At 45.1% G+C, this 17,950-nt stretch overlaps 1 protein-coding gene across 5 annotated transcripts in view; it reads left to right on the forward strand.

The window, feature by feature from the left end:
• Positions 1-993: 993 nt before the first annotated feature.
• Positions 994-17,950, forward strand: part of VDAC2 (voltage-dependent anion channel 2) — a 26,130-nt gene continuing 9,173 nt past the window's right edge. Inside the window, exons 1-9 of one of the 5 annotated variants that reach the window (XM_011986092.1) lie at positions 994-1,790; positions 1,986-2,041; positions 3,071-3,139; positions 4,828-4,877; positions 9,306-9,409; positions 10,485-10,637; positions 10,725-10,777; positions 12,185-12,412; positions 13,679-13,829. In XM_011986092.1, the coding sequence (XP_011841482.1) occupies positions 9,377-9,409; positions 10,485-10,637; positions 10,725-10,777; positions 12,185-12,412; positions 13,679-13,829 (618 nt within the window). In that variant the 5' untranslated portion in view covers positions 994-1,790; positions 1,986-2,041; positions 3,071-3,139; positions 4,828-4,877; positions 9,306-9,376. Of the gene's footprint in view, positions 1,791-1,985; positions 2,042-3,070; positions 3,140-4,827; positions 4,878-9,305; positions 9,410-10,484; positions 10,638-10,724; positions 10,778-12,184; positions 12,413-13,678; positions 13,830-17,906; positions 17,911-17,950 lie in introns of all 5 variants that reach the window. The other 4 variants (XM_011986108.1, XM_011986099.1, XM_011986079.1 and 1 more) reach the window with 4 other exon arrangements.

The raw sequence follows: 17,950 nt of genomic DNA on the forward strand, positions 1-17,950 counted from the left end.
CTTTGGTTCTGTTAAAAGAAAAAATTACAACAAATTTAGTTTACACATCTTAATTGGCTTTTAGTTCCAATTCTACAATTGGGCAACGCTTCATTCTATAAAATGGAATGAATGTTCCAATGAGAAGAGGAAGTTGATATTACAGACAGAAAAGGGCCAAGGAAAGCAGAAACAAAACGTGGATTAGTCGGTAGAAAGTCACTTTTCTTGTAAAGGTTAAACAACATGGGACTTCTTTACGTCAGCTAAAACTGGCCTGTTTGGGGATTTTTGTTTGAGACAGGGTCTTGCTCCAGTGGGCAGGCTGGAGTGCAGTAGTGGCCCCATCTAACCTTACTACAGCCTCAACCTCCCAGGCTCAAGCAATCCTCCCTCCTCAGCTTCCCAAGGAGCTGGGACTACAGGCGCCTACCACCACGCCCGGCATTTTTTTTTTTTTTTTTTGGTAGAGACAGGGTATCACTGTGCCTAAGCTGGTCTGGAACTCCTGAGCTCAGGCGATCCGCCCACCTTGGCATCCAAAAGTGCTGGTATTTCAGATGTGAGCCACCGCGCCCAGCCTGTTTGGGGATCTGGTTAGCATCTGTTTCTCTCCTGATTTCTTGCAAATATCCTAGCTTTGGCGTGGTAGTTTGGAGCTTCAGCATGAACCACCCCATTTTGGTTTGGTTTGATGCGCCTAATGCAGGAGCTCAGTCCAAACTAACGGCTTCCTATAGTTTATCTAACATTTTATCTAACAGCTCTGTCACCCTTCCTGCACACCCGGGGAACTTGGGTGTGCAGCATTCTAACGCCTGCTCAGGATGATACCACATTTTCTCCAGGCCCATAATCCAGAGGAAGTTGGACCCGGGGCGGGCTTGTCTCGCCAAGCTCCGGCTCCGTGCGGGTGTGAGGCAGTGACATGCCTGAGTGGGGAGGAGCCGCGGAAGAGAAAGCCTAAGGCGGAGTAGAAATGGGTGGGGCACGCTGGGACCAGCTCACATTTGTTCAGGGAGAGGCAGTCCCGAAAAACCTCTCACGCACACAGCCCGGCACAGCAAGGCAGTCACACCAAGGTGGGAAAAGAGGGCAGAAGAGCGCGAGGGGCTGGAGGTGGCGCTCCTGTGTCCCACTCGTTCTCACTGGGTTGGGAAAGAGAAGCTGTCCCTCAGAAGCGCAGGCTGCGCTAGCTTAGGGTGGACGTGGGTAACGCTCAGCCGACTCCCCGCAGGCGCCCTATGCAGGGGTTTGTTTCTGGGGCGGACCCGCACCAGCGTGTAAGGGGAGTAGGAGAGATGTACGTGACCCCGGTGGTGCGCAGCCGCGCCCTATCGCCCCGGCCACGCGCCGACGCCCCGCCCCGTCCGTGACGCGTTCGCGCGGGGCCTCCGCCCCATCCCCCTCCCGGGCGGGCGGCAGCGCGCTGCCTTCGCCGTTCCCCGCCCCCTCGCCTCTGAGGCTGCCCGGATAGCTGCCTGATTCAAGGCCCAGCAGCTTCTGCCTTCCCGATCCCCATCGACGGACCGAGGCAGCCCACCTGCAGGACCGTGGCGCTGTCGGTCCACGTGGCCGCTCCGGAGCAGGTTGGAGTTGGCAGCGGGCTGCGCTGCGGGCACAGGCGCGGCGGACAGCCCCGGGGGCAGCGACGGGGTCCTGGCTGGGAGAGGACAGGGTTGCGGCGGGCGGAACGGTGTCTCCTTCACTTCGCCCTCCAGCCGCTGCAGCTGCAGCCGGACAGTGAGCGTGACGAGCGGCTTCAGCAGCTAGCGGAGCGGTGGCTGCGGCCCCCCTCAGGAGACCACCAGGTACCGCCGCGCCCGCCTCACGCCGACCCAGGGGCCTAGGCCGCTTCGGCCAAGCGGGAGGCCTGCGCCGGACTTGGGGTCGGCCCTGGCTTCCTAAGATGGCCGCGCTGCCCCGCGGCCCCTCGCCCCTCTCTGCCCGGGACCTCCCTTTGGCCCTTTGACCCCAGCTGACCGCACTTCTTGTCCCTCCCGCAGATTCCCCTCTTCCCACGGCCTCGCCATGGCGACCTACGGACAGACTTGCGCGCGGCGTAAGTAGAGCAGGGATCTCTGCCGGATGGGGCGGCGGGGAGTCGAAGCCTGTCGACCAGAAACCCGCAGTTTGTTTCCCTGTGTCTTTCCGAGGACTTGGAAATTCGGCTGCTTTTGGTGGTCGCCTTACCGTCTGACCACCTCTGCCGAGGAGGGGCTGGACTGCTGGATTTCAAATAGGGGAACAAGGCCCGGGGAGTTGGTCTGTGGCCGCATGGACTTTCAGCTTTTGTACGTGTCTTTGACGTACAGAAGTAAAAGTTATTAATTGGGGATTCTGCTTTGGAGGATGGGATCAGTCACTCTTCTAGAGGAAGTAGCAGTCCTTGTGAGAGCACAAGGTCATTACATGTGCTCCTAAGGGCGTGGACGTGCTTTGTGGAATGAATGAGCTGGTGTAAGGAGCTCAGATTGCCTGCCCTTAAGCAGCACAGCATTGGCTAAGGACTTGAGAGTCATATTAGTAAGTTTGAAGCGCCATTTGATATTTAGTTGATACAGACATTTGAATGAAACACAGATGGCAGTATTTTTTCAAAGTTTCAATATTTAAATTCCCAGAGTATTAAGTTCTCTTCCCACTCCAGGATGTTGGTTTTCACCTCAGCGAAGATATTAAACGACATATCAGGGACAGGGCCTAGTCTTAGGTTTTGATTTTATCTAATTTAGTTCAGTCAGCTCATCTCAGTGAATTTTAGCAGATACATATCCATGCACACAAATACTTGTTTCTTTGTACCTGTCCAGTCCTAGGAAGTGAGGCTGTAGGTAATAGACTGTTTTTTCTATTTTGGAACGAATTTCCCAAGTTTGTATAACCATGGTTATCTATTTTAGAAATAATTCGTTGGTGGTATCTCCTTTATAGGTCGTTATAGTTTTAGTGTAGCTCCTGACCAGATAAAAAACATAATTCCAACAAATGGGATTGCTTGAATTTTAATATCAGCAGTGGGTCATACTCTAATTCTTGGATAGAAGATGGGAGAATAGAGACATTAATACTGGAATTTTTTTTCTACCAGCAATGTGTATTCCTCCATCATATGCTGACCTTGGCAAAGCTGCCAGAGATATTTTCAACAAAGGATTTGGTAAGAACCTTATTTTTAAAACGTGTTAGATAAAGAGTGAAAATGTATGTTTGGATTGCTTAGTGAAATCAGATTAATCATTGCAAATTGTAAATATCTTGCTGCTTTAAATTTAGACTTACTTATTTTTTTGAGCCTGTTGCCCAGGCTGGATGCAGTGGCACGATCATACCTCACTGCAGCCTGGACCTCCTGGACTCAAGCGATCATCTTTCCTCAGCCTCCCAAGTCCCAAGTAGCCGGGACTACAGGCACACTCTGCCACACTTGGCTAATTTTTTTTATTTTTCGTAGAGGTGGCGTCTCACTGTGTTACCCAGTAAACACAGTGGCCTCTCAAAGCCTGGTTGGATTACATTATAGGCATGAACCACTGTGCCCAGCCTTGTTTTAATTCTTCTGTTAGAAACTTAAGATGCTTACATTAAACTTCTGTGAAAATAGTTCTTTTACAATCTACATCCCCCTCCCCCAATTTCCCAAAATTTTTTAAAACTGTGGTTAAGAGGATTTGAGCCTTTAAGAAAAAGCGACTTGTGCTTTAATTTTTTTCAGTTATAGCTTAGGTCTTGGTTTACTAGAGTTATGATATATTACTGTTTTGCTTTTGTGGTGACTCCTAGTACTTTCCAGAGTTATGAACTTTTTCAGGTAAATTTGAGTTTTCTTAAAGATTTTGTTCCATACCATCCCCCCCTTTATTTAGATTGTTGGAAATACCCCATTGCTGTATTATGATAAATTGGTTTTTGCGTGTGTGTGTGTTTTTTTGAGACAGAGTCTCACTCTGTTGCCCAGGCTGGAGTGCAGTGGCGTGGTCTTGGCTCACTGTAGCCTCTGCCTCCTGGGTTCCAGCAATTCTCCTGCCTCAGCCTCTCTGGTAACTGGGATTACAGGCACGCACCACCATGCCTGGCTTTTTTTTTTTGCATTTTTAGTAGAGATGAGGTTTCACCATGTTGGCCAGGCTGGTTTTGAACTCCTGATCTCAAGTAATCCACCGCCTTAACTTCCTGAAGTGCTAGGATTCCAGGCATGAGCCACCGCACCCAGCCATATCATGATAAGTTATTAGCTATTCTGAGATTTAAATTGAATGATTTTTAAATCTAATATTTAAGTTTAAGAATAGTTTGGGGGCTGGGCGTGTTTGCTCATGTGTGTAATCCCAGCACTTTCGGAGGCGGAGGTGGGCAGATCATGAGGTCAGGAGATCGACACCATCCTGGCTAACACGGTGAAACCCCATCTCTACTAAAAATACAAAAAATTAGCCGGGTGTGGTGGCACGCACCTGTAGTCCCAACTACTCGGGAGGCTGAGGCAGGAGAATCGCTGGAACGTGGGAGGCGGAGGTTGCAGTGAGCCGAGATCGTGCCATTGCACTCCAGCCTGGGCGGCAGAGTGAGACCCTGTCTCAAAAAAAAAAAAGAATAGTTTGAAAGCGTTCTTTTGTGTACCAGCTACCAAAAAACTAGACAAAGCATCATAGGAATAATTCTGCCCTTTATAAACCAGTTTACAAAAGATGAATTTGTAACAGTTTCATTTAAATATTGTATATTAACACATTTTTATCCACCTCTGAGTATGTGGAATCTTTTTGTTTTTTATGTATAGTCAACAATTGCTATGCATCTTTCATACAAAATAATCATTTTGTTTCTTTTGCTCTCTATTTGTTGAAGGTTTTGGGTTGGTGAAACTGGATGTGAAAACAAAGTCTTGCAGTGGCGTGGTGAGTGTTACTGTTGAATAAGTTCTATTGAACCTTTATAATTTTTCAACTCGTAAAATGGTCATAACTGAAAGATGTCTACCTGTTTTGTCTTAAAGAAGAGGCGGAAGTTAACTTTAAGAGATTTGCTTGTAACCTGATTTATTTTGGTCTTGAACGTGATTTATGATTTTCATGTGGTCTTTTGTCGTGTTATGTATGCACAAGGAACTTAGGAAAGACCAGTCAGGTGGTATTCTTTACTCAGTAAGATTACACATTTGAAGGCAGGGAACCCGTGAGACTTTTTTGTAACCCTTTGTCAACAGTGCTCGTCAGTTATGGGCATAAAATTATCAGGAACTCTTTAATCATTTATATAATGTGTACTAATCATTTATATAATGTCCATTTTCTCGCAGTTCTCCCTGGAGAAGATTTCCACATGTGTTTTGTGAGTTTAGGGAGTCCTGATCTGAATTTTTTTTTTTTTGAGATGGAGTCTCACTCTGTCACTTAGACTGGAGTGCAGTGGTGTGATCGTGGCTCACTGCAACCTCTGCCTCTTGAGTTCAGGTGTTTCTCCTGCCTCAGCCTCTCTAGTGGCTGGAATTACAGGTGCCCACCACCCTGCCTGACTGATTTTCATATTTTTAGTAGAACTGGGGTTTCACCATGTTGGCCAGGCTGGTCTCCAACTCTAGACCTCAGGTGATCCACCCACCTCGGCCCCGGAGAGTGCTGGGATTACAGGTGTGAGTCACCATGCCCGGCCAAGACTTTTTTTTTTTTTTTTTGAGGTGGAGTCTCACTCTGTTGCCCAGGCTGGAGTGCAGTGATGTGACTTGGCTCACTGCAACCACCACCTCCCAGGTTCATGCCATTCTCTTGCCTCAGCCTCCCGAGTAGCTGGGACTATAGGTGCCTGCTACCATGCCCAGCTAATTTTTGTATTTTTAGTAGAGACAGGGTTTCACTATGTTGGTCAGGCTGGTCTTGAACTCCTAACCTTTTGATCCGCCCGCCTCAGCCTCCCAAAGTGCTGGGATTATAGGCGTGAGCCACTGTGCCTGGCCAAGAATATTTTTTAAAGAGGTTAATATTCTAGTATTTTGGTGACTTGATAGTTGAGTGAACTGTTACAAAGGGGATAAAGTAAAATTTAACTTTCTTTGAGACAGGGTCTCACTCTGTTGCCCAGACTGGAGTGCAGTGGCACAATCTCAGCTCACTGCAGCCTCAAGCAATCTTCCCACGTCAGCCGCCCAAGCATCTGGGAGTATAGGCCCTATCATCATGCCTGAGTATTTTTTATAGTTTTTCTAGAGGTGACGTTTTGCCGTGTTGCCCAGGCTGGTCTTGAATTCCTGAGCTCAAGTGATCCATCTGCCTTGGATTGACCTCCCAAAGTGCTGGGATTACAGATGTGAGCCACCATGCCCAGCTAGTAAAATTTTACTTTGTGCAATTTTTTTTACTCTAAAAATTTTTGTTTTGAGATTATTTCGGGGTGGGTATAAGTGTGTGCATATTAGAATACTATAGGTTATTTTGATATGTGTGTGTGTGTGTGTATATATAGAGAGAGAGAGACTTTTTTTTTTTTTTTGAGACCGAGTCTCGCACTGTCACCCAGGCTGGAGTGCAGTGGCATGATCTCGGCTCACTGCAAGCTCCACCTCCCAGGTTCACGCCATTCTCTTGCCTCAGCCTCCTGAGTAGCTGGAACTACAGGCACTGGCCACCACCACACCCGTCTAATTTTTTTGTGTTTTTAGTAGAGATGGGGTTTCACCATGTTAGCCAGGATGGTCTCGATCTCCTGACCTCGTGATCTGCCCGCCTCAGGCTCCCAAAGTGCTGGGATTACAGGCATGAACCACCACGCCCGGCCTGTATAGACATTTTTGAGGTAGTGCATGCAACTGATATTTATTTAAATTAATCGTATTGTGGTTTCTTTCTTTGTTTTTGTTTTTGTTTTTTTTTTTACCCCCGAGACGCAGTCTTGCTCTGTCGCCCAGGCTGGAATGCAGTGGCATGATCTCAGCTCACTGCAACCTCCACCTCCCAGGTTCAAGCGATTCTCCTGCCTCAACCTGAGCCTCCCAAGTAGCTGGGATTACAGGTGCTCGCCACCATGCCCTGCTAATTCTTGGATTTTTAGTAGAAACAGGGTTTTGCCATGTTGGCCAGTCTGGTCTCAAACTCCTGACCTCAAGTGATCCCAAAGTGCTGGGATTACAGGCGTGAGCCACAGTGCTTGGCCTATAGTTGTTTAAAAGCCTAGGCCTGTTGGATTTCTGGGGTTTTACATTGATCATATCTGTCACTTGTTTTCTTTGGTCTGAAAGGAAGCCTAGGTGTTTAGTTATGATTGAATGACTTATTTGGCCAAGTTAACAGGCTACAGCGCAGTGATTTAGTGTGTTTTTTAATGTTCCTATTGTTAGTCTATTGAGGCCCCTACCGTATTTGTTGAAACACAAAGGGCCTTCTAAAAAAGACTCAGTCCTCGTGTTTAAAAAGCTTACTTTCTAGTTGGAGAGATAAAATAAACTGAGAATACTGAGATAATATCAAATACTAGATTGTTTGATAAACCAAATCTTTGTTGGAAAAGAATAGATTATTGTGTATGGGGTTAGGGAAAGTTTTATGGAAGTAGGTTTAAGAGCATGAAGGATGTATAGGAGCTGGATTAGGTGTAGCATGTTTTTACTCACATTTAATACATGTAATTGAACAGCCGTGGTATTGATCCTGTAGTTTGTCTCTGGCCCCGGATAAGTCCCATTAATACCTGGCTCTGTTTTCTTACCTGAACTGCAAAGCTACTGAGGCCACCCCAGAATGTAGAAGCCAAACTGTCTGGTGGTAAAGGGCATGAGCTGTAATCTGGCCCAACTCTGGTCCCACAGGGTGGTATTGGCTTTGTTTCTTGAGACTTCCGTGGCATGTGTATATAGGCTGGCTCTTGATCTGTGGGCTGATGGATGGCAGTGGGTGGGGCCCCAAGAGTCATTAATGTCATTCAGGATTAAAAATAGCTACTCACACATTCCCCGTTCAAACTATCTGCTAGAAGAACCTGTTCCATATATATTGTTTTAATAATGCTTTCGTTTTCTGTGGAGCATATGAAAATGTACAAACTTTCACAGTGTCAGTTCAATTTAATCATCTGGAGGTAAGCTTTGTAATTATAGTTGCAGAAACAGACCCAAAAAAGGTAAGTGAGGCTGGTCACAGTGGCTCATTCCTGTAATCCCAGCGCTTTGGGAGGCCAAGGCAGGAGGATCACTTGAGCCCAGGAGTTCTGAGACTAACCTGGGCAACATAGCGAGACCCTGTCTCTACCAAAAAATTAAAAAATTTGCTGTGCTTGTTGGTGGGCACCTGAAGTCCCAGCTACTTGGGAGGCTGAGATAGCAGGATCGCTTCACTTCAGCCCAGGAGTTTGAGGCTGCAGTGAGCCGTGCCTGTGGCACTGTACTCCAACCTGGGCGACAGTGAGACCCTGTCTCCAAAAAAAAAAAAAAACCAAAAAATGTGTCCTGCCCAGTGTGATGCGTTTAGTAAATGACATGAAGAACTGGACATCAGAACTCCCAATTTTTATGTCCAGTGTTCTTTCCTAACAGGATCCAATGGTTTTTTTTTTTTTTTGAGATGGAGTCTTGCTCTGTCGCCCAGGTTGGAGTACAGTGGCGCGATCTCAGCTCACTGCAAGCTCTGCCTCCTGAGTTCATACCATTCTTCTGCCTACAGGTGCCCACCCCCACCCGCAGCTAATTTTTTGTATTTTAATAGAGATGGGGTTTCACCGTGTTAGCTAGGATGGTCTCGATCTCCTGACCTCGTGATCTGCCCGCCTCGGCCTCCCAAAGTGCTAGGATTACACGCGTGAGCCACCATGCCTGGCCAATCTAATGCTTTTTTTTTTTTTAATTGGAGATGGAGTCTCACTCACTCCGTCACCAAGTTAGTGTGCCGTGGCACCATCTTGGCTCACTGCAACCTCAGGCTCTCAAGTTCAAGTGATTCTCCTGCCTCAGACTCCTGAGTGCTGGGATTACAGGGATGCACCACCATGCCTGGCTAATTTTTGTATGTTTAGTAGAGATGGGGTTTCACCATTTTGGCTAGGCTGGTCTCAAACTCCCTACCTCAAGTGATCGTCCCGCCTCAGCCTCCTGAAGTGCTGGGATTACAGGTGTGACCCACCGTGCCCAGCCAATCCAGTGCTTTTTAGTGTAGGTATTGAGGGTTATGCTTTGACTTGAAATTCCTGTTAATGAAAGGATCTAATTTAGGAGAGTATATATAAGACCTGAGGATTTGTCTCTATCAGCACAGCAATAGTTATACAAATGTTCTGTTTTCTGAGAGAAGGATGACTGCCCTTTCCTCCTGTTGATACAGTTTTTGATATTTCTCACTCTGCAGATATCACAATTTCTGGCTGTAGTCTCTTTATTATTTTCACATCAGCTGTCTTCCTTAGGCATGGCGTGGTGATGCTTGTGATCCCAGCTACTCAGGAGGCTGAGGTATGTGGATCACTTGAGCCTGGGAGGTTGAGGCTGCAGTGAGCTGTGATCACACCACTGTGCTCCAGCTTGGGTGACAGAGGCAAGATGCTGTCTCAAACAAACAAACAAAAATTCAGATAAGCCCTCCATATTTTTTCTTTTTCAGTTCGTGTGCAACCAGGGATTGGCACATTATTATTTTTAGACAGGGTCTCACTGTGTCACCCATGCTGAGTGCAATGGTAGGATTATGGCTCACTGCAGCTTGGACCTCCCAGGCTCAAGCAATCTTCCCACCTTGGCCTCCTGAGTAGCTGGGACTACAGGCGCACACCACCACGCTGAGCTGGTTTCTTAATTTTTGTAGAGATGGCGTCTTGCTATGTTGCCCAGGCTGGTCTCTAAGTGCTGGGATCATAGGCGTGAGCCGCCACTCTCAGTTTCCCGCTGACTTTTGAATCCCAAATAAAATCACCTTAGCAAAACCTTCCTTAAAAGATGTACAGTTGGCCGGGTGCGGTGGTTCACATTTGTAATCCCAGCACTTTGGGAGGCCAAGGTGGTGGATCACCTGAGGTCAGGAGTTGGGAGACCAGCCTGGCCAACATGGTGAAACCCCATCTGTACTAAAAATACAAAAATCAGCTGGGCGTGGTGGCGGGCATCTGTAATCCCAGCTACTTGGGAGACTGAGGCAGGAGAATCACTTGAACCTGGAAGGCGGAGGTTGCAGTAAGCCGAGATCATGCCACTGCATTCCAGCGTGGCGACAGAGCGGGACTCGGTCTCAAAAAAAAAAAAAAAGGGTGTACAGTTTGTTCACTTGAGAATTCACTACAGATGAACTTGTGATTGATTAGAAGTGTCAGCCGTATGTGAAGTGGCAGTCAGTTGCTCAAAGGCTTGTCACTCTTATATAAGCTTCAGAGAGTAGCACAGTGCAGAGGGATACGAGTGTTCAGGAAGCTAGAAAAAGGAGGATTCATGAGTTTACCAAATGTTTCAGCGGGTTGTGTGTGTGTGTGTGTTTGTAAGTTAGTGATGAATTCTAGGCTTATGAGAATGTTCATGAAGTTATTGATTGTCTTGTTAGGAATTTTCAACGTCTGGTTCATCTAATACAGACACTGGTAAAGTTACTGGGACCTTGGAGACCAAATACAAGTGGTGTGAGTATGGTCTGACTTTCACAGAAAAGTGGAACACTGATAACACTCTGGGAACAGAAATCGCAATTGAAGACCAGGTAACATTTTGAAAATTTTAGTGTTAATTTTATTAATTATTTTTGTATTTCAAAAAAGGAAAGCAAATTACTTTTCTTTCAAAATAGATTTGTCAAGGTTTGAAACTGACATTTGATACTACCTTCTCACCAAACACAGGGTAAGCACAGACATTTTTATCTGTATTACATTTAAAAGCATTTCTCTTTTGTGTATTTAGAAAAGGTGTACCTTTACTGTTTGATAGCTTATTAAGCTACCTTGTGGTGGTGAAATCTCTGTATCTGCTTTTATTTATTTATTTGGGATGGAATCTTCTCTGTGTCACCCAGACTGGAATGCGGTGGCATCATCTTGGCTCACTGCAACCTCCACCTCCCAGGTTCAAGCGATTCTTCTGCCTCAGCCTCCCTGAGTAGCAGGGACTACAGGCGCACGCCACCATGCCCAGCTAATTTTTGTATTTTTAGTAGAGGTAGGGTTTCGCCATGTTGGCCAGGCTGTTCTGGAACTAATGACCTCAGGTGATGCGTTGGTCTCCCAAAATGGTGGGATTACAGACATGAGTCACCGTGCCTGGCCATTTTTTTTTTCCCATATTTTATTGCATCTATTTTATTTTATTTTGTTTTGTTTTGTTTTATTTTATTTATTTTAATTTTTATTTTTATTTGAGACAGAGTCTCACTCTGTCACCCAGGCTGGAGTGTAGTGGCATGATCTTGGCTCACTGCAGCCTCCGCCTCCTGGGTTCAAGTGATTCTCCTGCCTCAGCCTCCTGAGTAGCTGAGATTACAGGCGGTGTGCCACCACGCCCGCCTAATTTTTGTATTTTTGGTAGAGACAGGGTTTCACCATGTTGGTCAGGCTGGTCTTGAACTCCTGACTTTGTGATCTGCCTGCTGTGGCCTCCCAGAGTGCTGGGATTACAGGTGTGAGCCACCGCTCCCAGCCTATTTATTTATTCTCTGTCACCCAGGCTGGACTGCAATGGTGCGATCTTGGCTCACTGCAACCCTTGCCTGCTGGGTTCAAGTGATTCTCTTGCCTCAGCCCTCCGAGTAGCTGGGATTACAGGCATGTGCCACTATGCCTGGCTAATTTTTTTTTTTGTATTTTTAGTAGAGATGGGGTTTCACCATGCTGGCCAGGCTGGTCTTGAACTCCTGATCTTAGGTGATCCACCCGCCTCAGCCTCCCACAGTGCTGAGATTTCAGGCGGGAGCCACCATGCCTGGCCTATATCTGCTTTTAGAATACTATGGTTGCTATCATTGGCTTGCCTTCAAATATTTGTCTCTTCGTTGTTGCACTAACTTGGGCAATTAATGTGTTTCTAGCAGGCTTTTGTGAATGATTGTTAATTCTGCAAAGCAGTTGTAGATGGCCGTCCAGTTGCCTCGTGTCCTTGTCTTGTAGTTCATTGAGATGATTTTTTTACTCGGTTATTGTATTGCTGGCTTTTACTCCCTGGTCATACTGCAGTTCCTTTAAGTCTGTTTTGTGCTCTTTTGTGCATAAGTGTGTGTACGTTTTTCCCAGTGACGTCAGTTTGTTCTTTTTCCAGAAAGAAAAGTGGTAAAATCAAGTCCTCTTACAAGAGGGAGTGTATAAACCTTGGTTGTGATGTTGACTTTGATTTTGCTGGACCTGCAATCCATGGTTCAGCTGTCTTTGGTTATGAGGGCTGGCTTGCTGGGTACCAGATGACCTTTGACAGTGCCAAATCAAAGCTGACAAGGAATAACTTTGCAGTGGGCTACAGGACTGGGGACTTCCAGCTACACACTAATGTGTAAGTATTTCTTTCATAGGATACTGTGATGTAGGCCCTCAGAGGATGATTTTGATGTCTGTCATCTCTTATTGATCTGGGTGCACCCTAAAGGATTTCTCTTAACATTTAAAAACAAAATCATTCTTGGTCATTTCTAGGGTGCTCCTTGAAAGCTTATAGTAAAAGAATGTCAATCTGACCTTTGGTGCTGAGAGAGTAAATGTTCATTTTATATGGGGTTTAATGCACTTTGTAGTTTTACACGAGGCATTAGATATTGGCAGACTGCTACCAGTATATTCATTTTAAAAGATGTGTGGGATGCTGACGTGATAGGATTGCCTAAAATGTATGGCGTTTTGTTGTTGGGTTTTTTTTTTCTTTCTTTTTTTTTTTTGTTGTTGAGACAGAGTTGCTCTGTGGTGATCTCAGCTCACTGCAACATCCACCTCCCGGGTTCAAACAGTTCTCCTGCCTCAGCCTCCCAAGTAGCTGGGACTACAGGCGCATGCCACCACGCCCGGCTAATTTTTGTATTTTGGTAGAGACGGAGTTTCACCATGCTGGTGAGGCTGGTCTGGAACTCCTGACCTCTTGATCTGCCCACCTCCCAAATTGCTGGGATTACAGGCGTGAGCCACTGTGCCCAGCTGCTGCTGATGTTTTTTTGTTTGTTTTTAATTATTTTTATAGAGATGGGGTCTTGCTATGTTGCCCAGGCTTGTCTCAAACTCCTGACCTCAAGCGATCCTCCTGCCTCCACCTAAAGTGTTGGGATTATAGGCGTGAGCCACTACATCCAGCCTGGTGTTTTTACCTAAGCCCAAACTAGATAGATACATGAAAAGTACTTAAAATGTTTTTCTTTCCATTGTAAAAATTCATTGGTAAATAACAAGCACAAAGAAGAAAACCTACATTTCTCATAATCATGCCAGCTAGGTATATAATCTTTGTTAACGTTGTGGTGGTTCACCTTTTTATATGTGTGTGTATATATATGTGTGTATGAAATACATAACCGAAAGACTGTATGGGAATCTCTTGTATGTTTAATACAGTGTGATAATTCCACTGAATGGATATTCTATGGTTCATTTTACCAGTCCCTGTATGGGTATGGGTTGGGGTAAAAAACCCGTTAAAACTTGCAAGTTTTCAGTGGAACACTAAAGACCCACTTGAGCTGTGGTTTTTATTTAAATGTAATGCTACAAATCAGCCTGTGCCTTAGACATTATTACATTGTCTATTCTAGATCTACTAATTTAAAATATCTTATAGGAATGATGGGACGGAATTTGGAGGATCAATTTATCAGAAAGTATGTGAAGATCTTGACACTTCAGTAAACCTTGCTTGGACATCAGGTACCAACTGCACTCGTTTTGGCATTGCAGCTAAATATCAGTTGGATCCTACTGCTTCCATTTCTGTGAGTACTTTTGTGGACTTAGAAGGGAGTTTTGGTTGTGGGAATGAGTCTTTGGGTATACTGAATTATGTTGAAAATTTGAATTGATTTCACACAGTCCCCAGTTTACAGATAGATTGGCTTTAGATTTTTAAATGTTGCTTTTTTGATGAATACAGTGTTAGATGTTTTATTTCCAGGCCAGGCCGGTGGAGTTTGTTTAATCTCAAAAACTGCCGAGTTAATGTTGATAATAACCTTGAGCCATAGGCCTGTCTAAACCCAACTATAGCTGGTGTTTTGGTCCCTGGGTAGTTTTTACCGTGTCAGAAATAGTAGTGCTTTAATCTTTTTTTTTTAAGGCTGTCTTTTGTCCAGGCTGGACTGCAGTGGCACAATCATGACTCCCTGCAGCCTTGACATTCTGGGTTCAACCTCAGCCTCCTACTATTCCCAATTAATTTTTTGATGTTTTTTTTGTAAGGATGGGATTTCCATATGTTGCCCATCCTAGGCTCAAGCTGTCATCCTGTCTCAGCCTCCCAAAGGAGGCTGTTGGGATTACAGGCATGAGCCACTGCATCTGGCTAGTATTTTAATCATCACTTTGTCTTTTTTTTTTTTTTTTTTTTTTTGATGGAGTCTCACTCTGTCGCCCAGGCTGGTGTGCAGTAGTGCGATCTTGGCTCACTGCAAGCTCCACCTCCTGGGTTCAAGCAATTCTTCTGCCTCAGCCTCACCAGTAGCTGAGATTACAGGTGCCCGTCACCACACCTGGCTAATTTTTTTGTATTTTTTAGTAAAGGCGGGATTTGTTGGCCAGACTTGTCTCAAACTCCTGACCTCAAGTGATCCACCCGCCTCAGCCTCCCAAAGTGCTGGGATTACAGGCATGAGCCACCACGGCTGGCCCCCTTCTCCATTTCTAATTGCACTACAGCAATAAAAACCTCAGGATTCATACAGCACACTATTCTGTTATTTGCATTGATGTCTGTGACATTTTAACAGATTTAATGTCAGTGGAAGAAGCTTATCTCACCTACTAGGAGTTCATAGTTAAAATGGGAAGGCAGGTTGGGACCCCTGTGTCATTTAGTGACTCCTGGGAATTAGTTTGGAAACTTACCTAGCCTTTCCCACTTCAGTAATGTTAGCTGCCACTCCAATTCGGCAGTACCCAGAAGCATTGCTTAATGCTCCTTGTGATATTAGGAAGTGTATATTTGGTTTTCCTTCCCTCTCCTGGCATAGAACTCCTAAAAAATCCTTGGAATCCCCAAAGTGTTAAGTATCTTTTCGTATGCTAATGAGTTGACTGGTGGCTGGCCACCTTTAGGTAGCTTCGGGGTGGGAGCTAGTCAGTGGAGAGACCAAGGTGTGATTAGAGGGTGGTGGGGAGAGGGGCTGAAAGTTAAGTTGTTCACCAATGGCTAGTGGTTTAATCAGTCATACCTATATAATGAAGCCTCGTGAAAACCCACAAGGACAGAGGTCGGTGAGCTGGGTAGCTGAGGTTGCTGGAAGGTGGCATGCCTGGAGAGGGCATTGAAGCTGTGTGCTTTTCTATGTTTTGCACTATACGTCTCTTCATCTGTATCCTTTGTAATATCCTTTATTAAAACTGGTAAATGTAAATAAAATATTTCTTGAGTTCTGTTACCTGCTCTAGGAAATTAATTGAACCCAAGGGAGGGGCTTGTGGGAACCTCTAGAGCTGCCAGGTCAGAAGCAGTTAAAACAACCTAGGGCTTGCAGTTGGCATCCGAAGTGGGAGGAGGGCAGTCTTGTGGGACTGAGCCCTTAACCTGTGGCATCTGATGTCTCCAGGATAGAATTGAATTGAATTACAGGACATTTAGCCAAGTGTCTGCTGCAGAAATTATTGCTTGCTTAGTGTGTGGGGAAAGCCCTCACACATATCACAGAAACATTCTGTGTTGTGAGAGAATAGTAGGAGAAACTGAGTTGGTTTTTTTCTGTATCCTCAGATGTCAGGATTGGGATTTGCTAGAGTGGCTCTAGCTAGAGTGGCTCATCGAAGCATGGTTTAGGAAGAAAAAGGATAAATGGATGGGGAATGAGGAACTTTTGACTCCTGGGTGGTCAAGTGGTCACCCCTACTATGGAGCCACAACTGTGCTGTGCTCAGGTACTTAAAAATTACCAGTGAAATTTGGAGATAGATCCAACTGCCAGGGAGTTGGTTCACTGGGTGCATAAGGGGAAGTGCAAACAATAAGAAACAAACAAAATATACAAGTCCTTGATTATTGTTATTTGTAATCACTAAAATCGAAGTGAAAGAGTGCTGGATTGTACCTTGATGCTAGACCAAACTCACCAACCTCGGGCAAAGTACCCCTAAGACCTGTATTTGCTGTATTTTGCCCAATTTGGAGAAATTTAAAAAGTCAGAAGTCAGAGATTACATTGAGAAATGTGATCTGAAATTGCCTGGGGCAGTAATCAGTTTAAAGCTGACAAATGGGGAAGGGTAGATTTCTGTTGGGAAGGCAGAGCAAGTATCTCTAATTCTTACTGATTTGTAACGAAACTGATTTTTTTTGTACCATGCTCATACTGCCGTATGGTAATACTGTTGGCAAGATTAAACTCCCTTGTGTAAATAAGTCTTATAATACAGATTGATGATCATATGTATTGTGAAATTGAGTTGAAGCCTCCTCAGGATGTAACACCTATGGAAAGTGACTGGCCTGAGGAGGAAATGTATCTCACTATCAGCTGATCTCTGTCCCAAATAGTTCTGCACAAGGTACAAATAACAGTAGATCAAGGGGGAAAAAGCTGGTAGAAGAAGATAAAGATGTTTCTAATGGCTTCTGTGAACCTAAAGGAAGAAACTAAGGCACAAAATACAATTTTAAAGAATTTACTTGCACCATAATGAGGACAGCTGCCCAGCAGACCCAGATCCAAGTGGATTTGAGCTCCATTTGGCCTTTGTTACAAACAGGTTTTTAAAGGCCAAAAATCCAGGACAGGATGTGGGCCGATAGAAAGTTGTTTGGCAGGAATACTCTTTGGTTTACAGAAATAACATTGATTAGTGATTGGCTATACATTGTTCTTTGTATCACAGATTCCAGGAACTCATGTTATATAATGTTAGATAATGGGTGAGGGTCACATTGTGCAACTTGCAGTAACACTTTAGATATTTACTAGCTAGCCTGGAAACTACAAGGAAGAAAAAAAAGAAAAAATGTTTTTAAACAATTTCCCCTGGGCATGGGGGTGTGTCCTGTGACTAAAGTCTCATTCTCACGTCTCTCTGGGCCTGATAAATTTTGCATACCTCACATTCCTCATACTGCTGAGCTATTTTTTTTTTCCTCTTCATAGGACAAATTAGGTTTTCTTTTTTTTTTTTTTTTGAGACGGAGTCTCTTGTCATCTAGGCTGGAGTGCAGTGGTGTGATCCTGGCTCACTGCAACCTCCACCTCCTGGGTTCAAGCCATTCTGGTGCCTCAGCCTCCCGAGTAGCTGGGATTATAGGTGCCCGCTATCATGCCTGGCCAATTTTTGTATTTTTAGTAGAGATGAGGTTTCGCCATGTTGGCCAGGCTGTTCTCAAACTCCTGACCTCTGGTGATCCGCCCGCCTCAGCCTCCCAAAGTGCTGAGATTACAGACGTGAGCCCCCGCGCCTGGCCTAGTTGTTTCTTTAAACCTATCCCTATCCCACAGTAGCTTCTCCAGATGATAAGCTTATTTGTGTTTGTACTCTTGCAGATACATGTGTTATATAAATGTAACAAGTGTAAACATCCTTGACAGATATATGGACTTTTTTGCTCTAAGGGATCCCTGTTTGAAACCAGGGGGTGGCCTGTGATACTATGGTGTATATATTTTGGTTTTTGTCCAGTTCCTGGCTCACAGCTTCTGTAACCCTTGCAATTTCCCAAGTGACTAGAGCAGTAGGAGTATCTTTTGTTGAGATATTTGGCCATTTGTTCTTGGTTCCTGAAACAGCTCCAGAGCATAAAAGTGAAAGAGTCTTTTGTGGTTTTTTTCTTTTTTTTTTTTTTTGAGACGGAGTCTCGCTCTGTCGCCCAGGCTGGAGTGCAGTGGCGCGATCTCGGCTCACTGCAAGCTCCGCCTCCCGGGTTTAC

This window comes from Mandrillus leucophaeus, unplaced genomic scaffold, assembly GCF_000951045.1.
Source record: "Mandrillus leucophaeus isolate KB7577 unplaced genomic scaffold, Mleu.le_1.0 Scaffold1077, whole genome shotgun sequence".
NCBI classification, from domain to species: Eukaryota; Metazoa; Chordata; class Mammalia; order Primates; family Cercopithecidae; genus Mandrillus; species Mandrillus leucophaeus.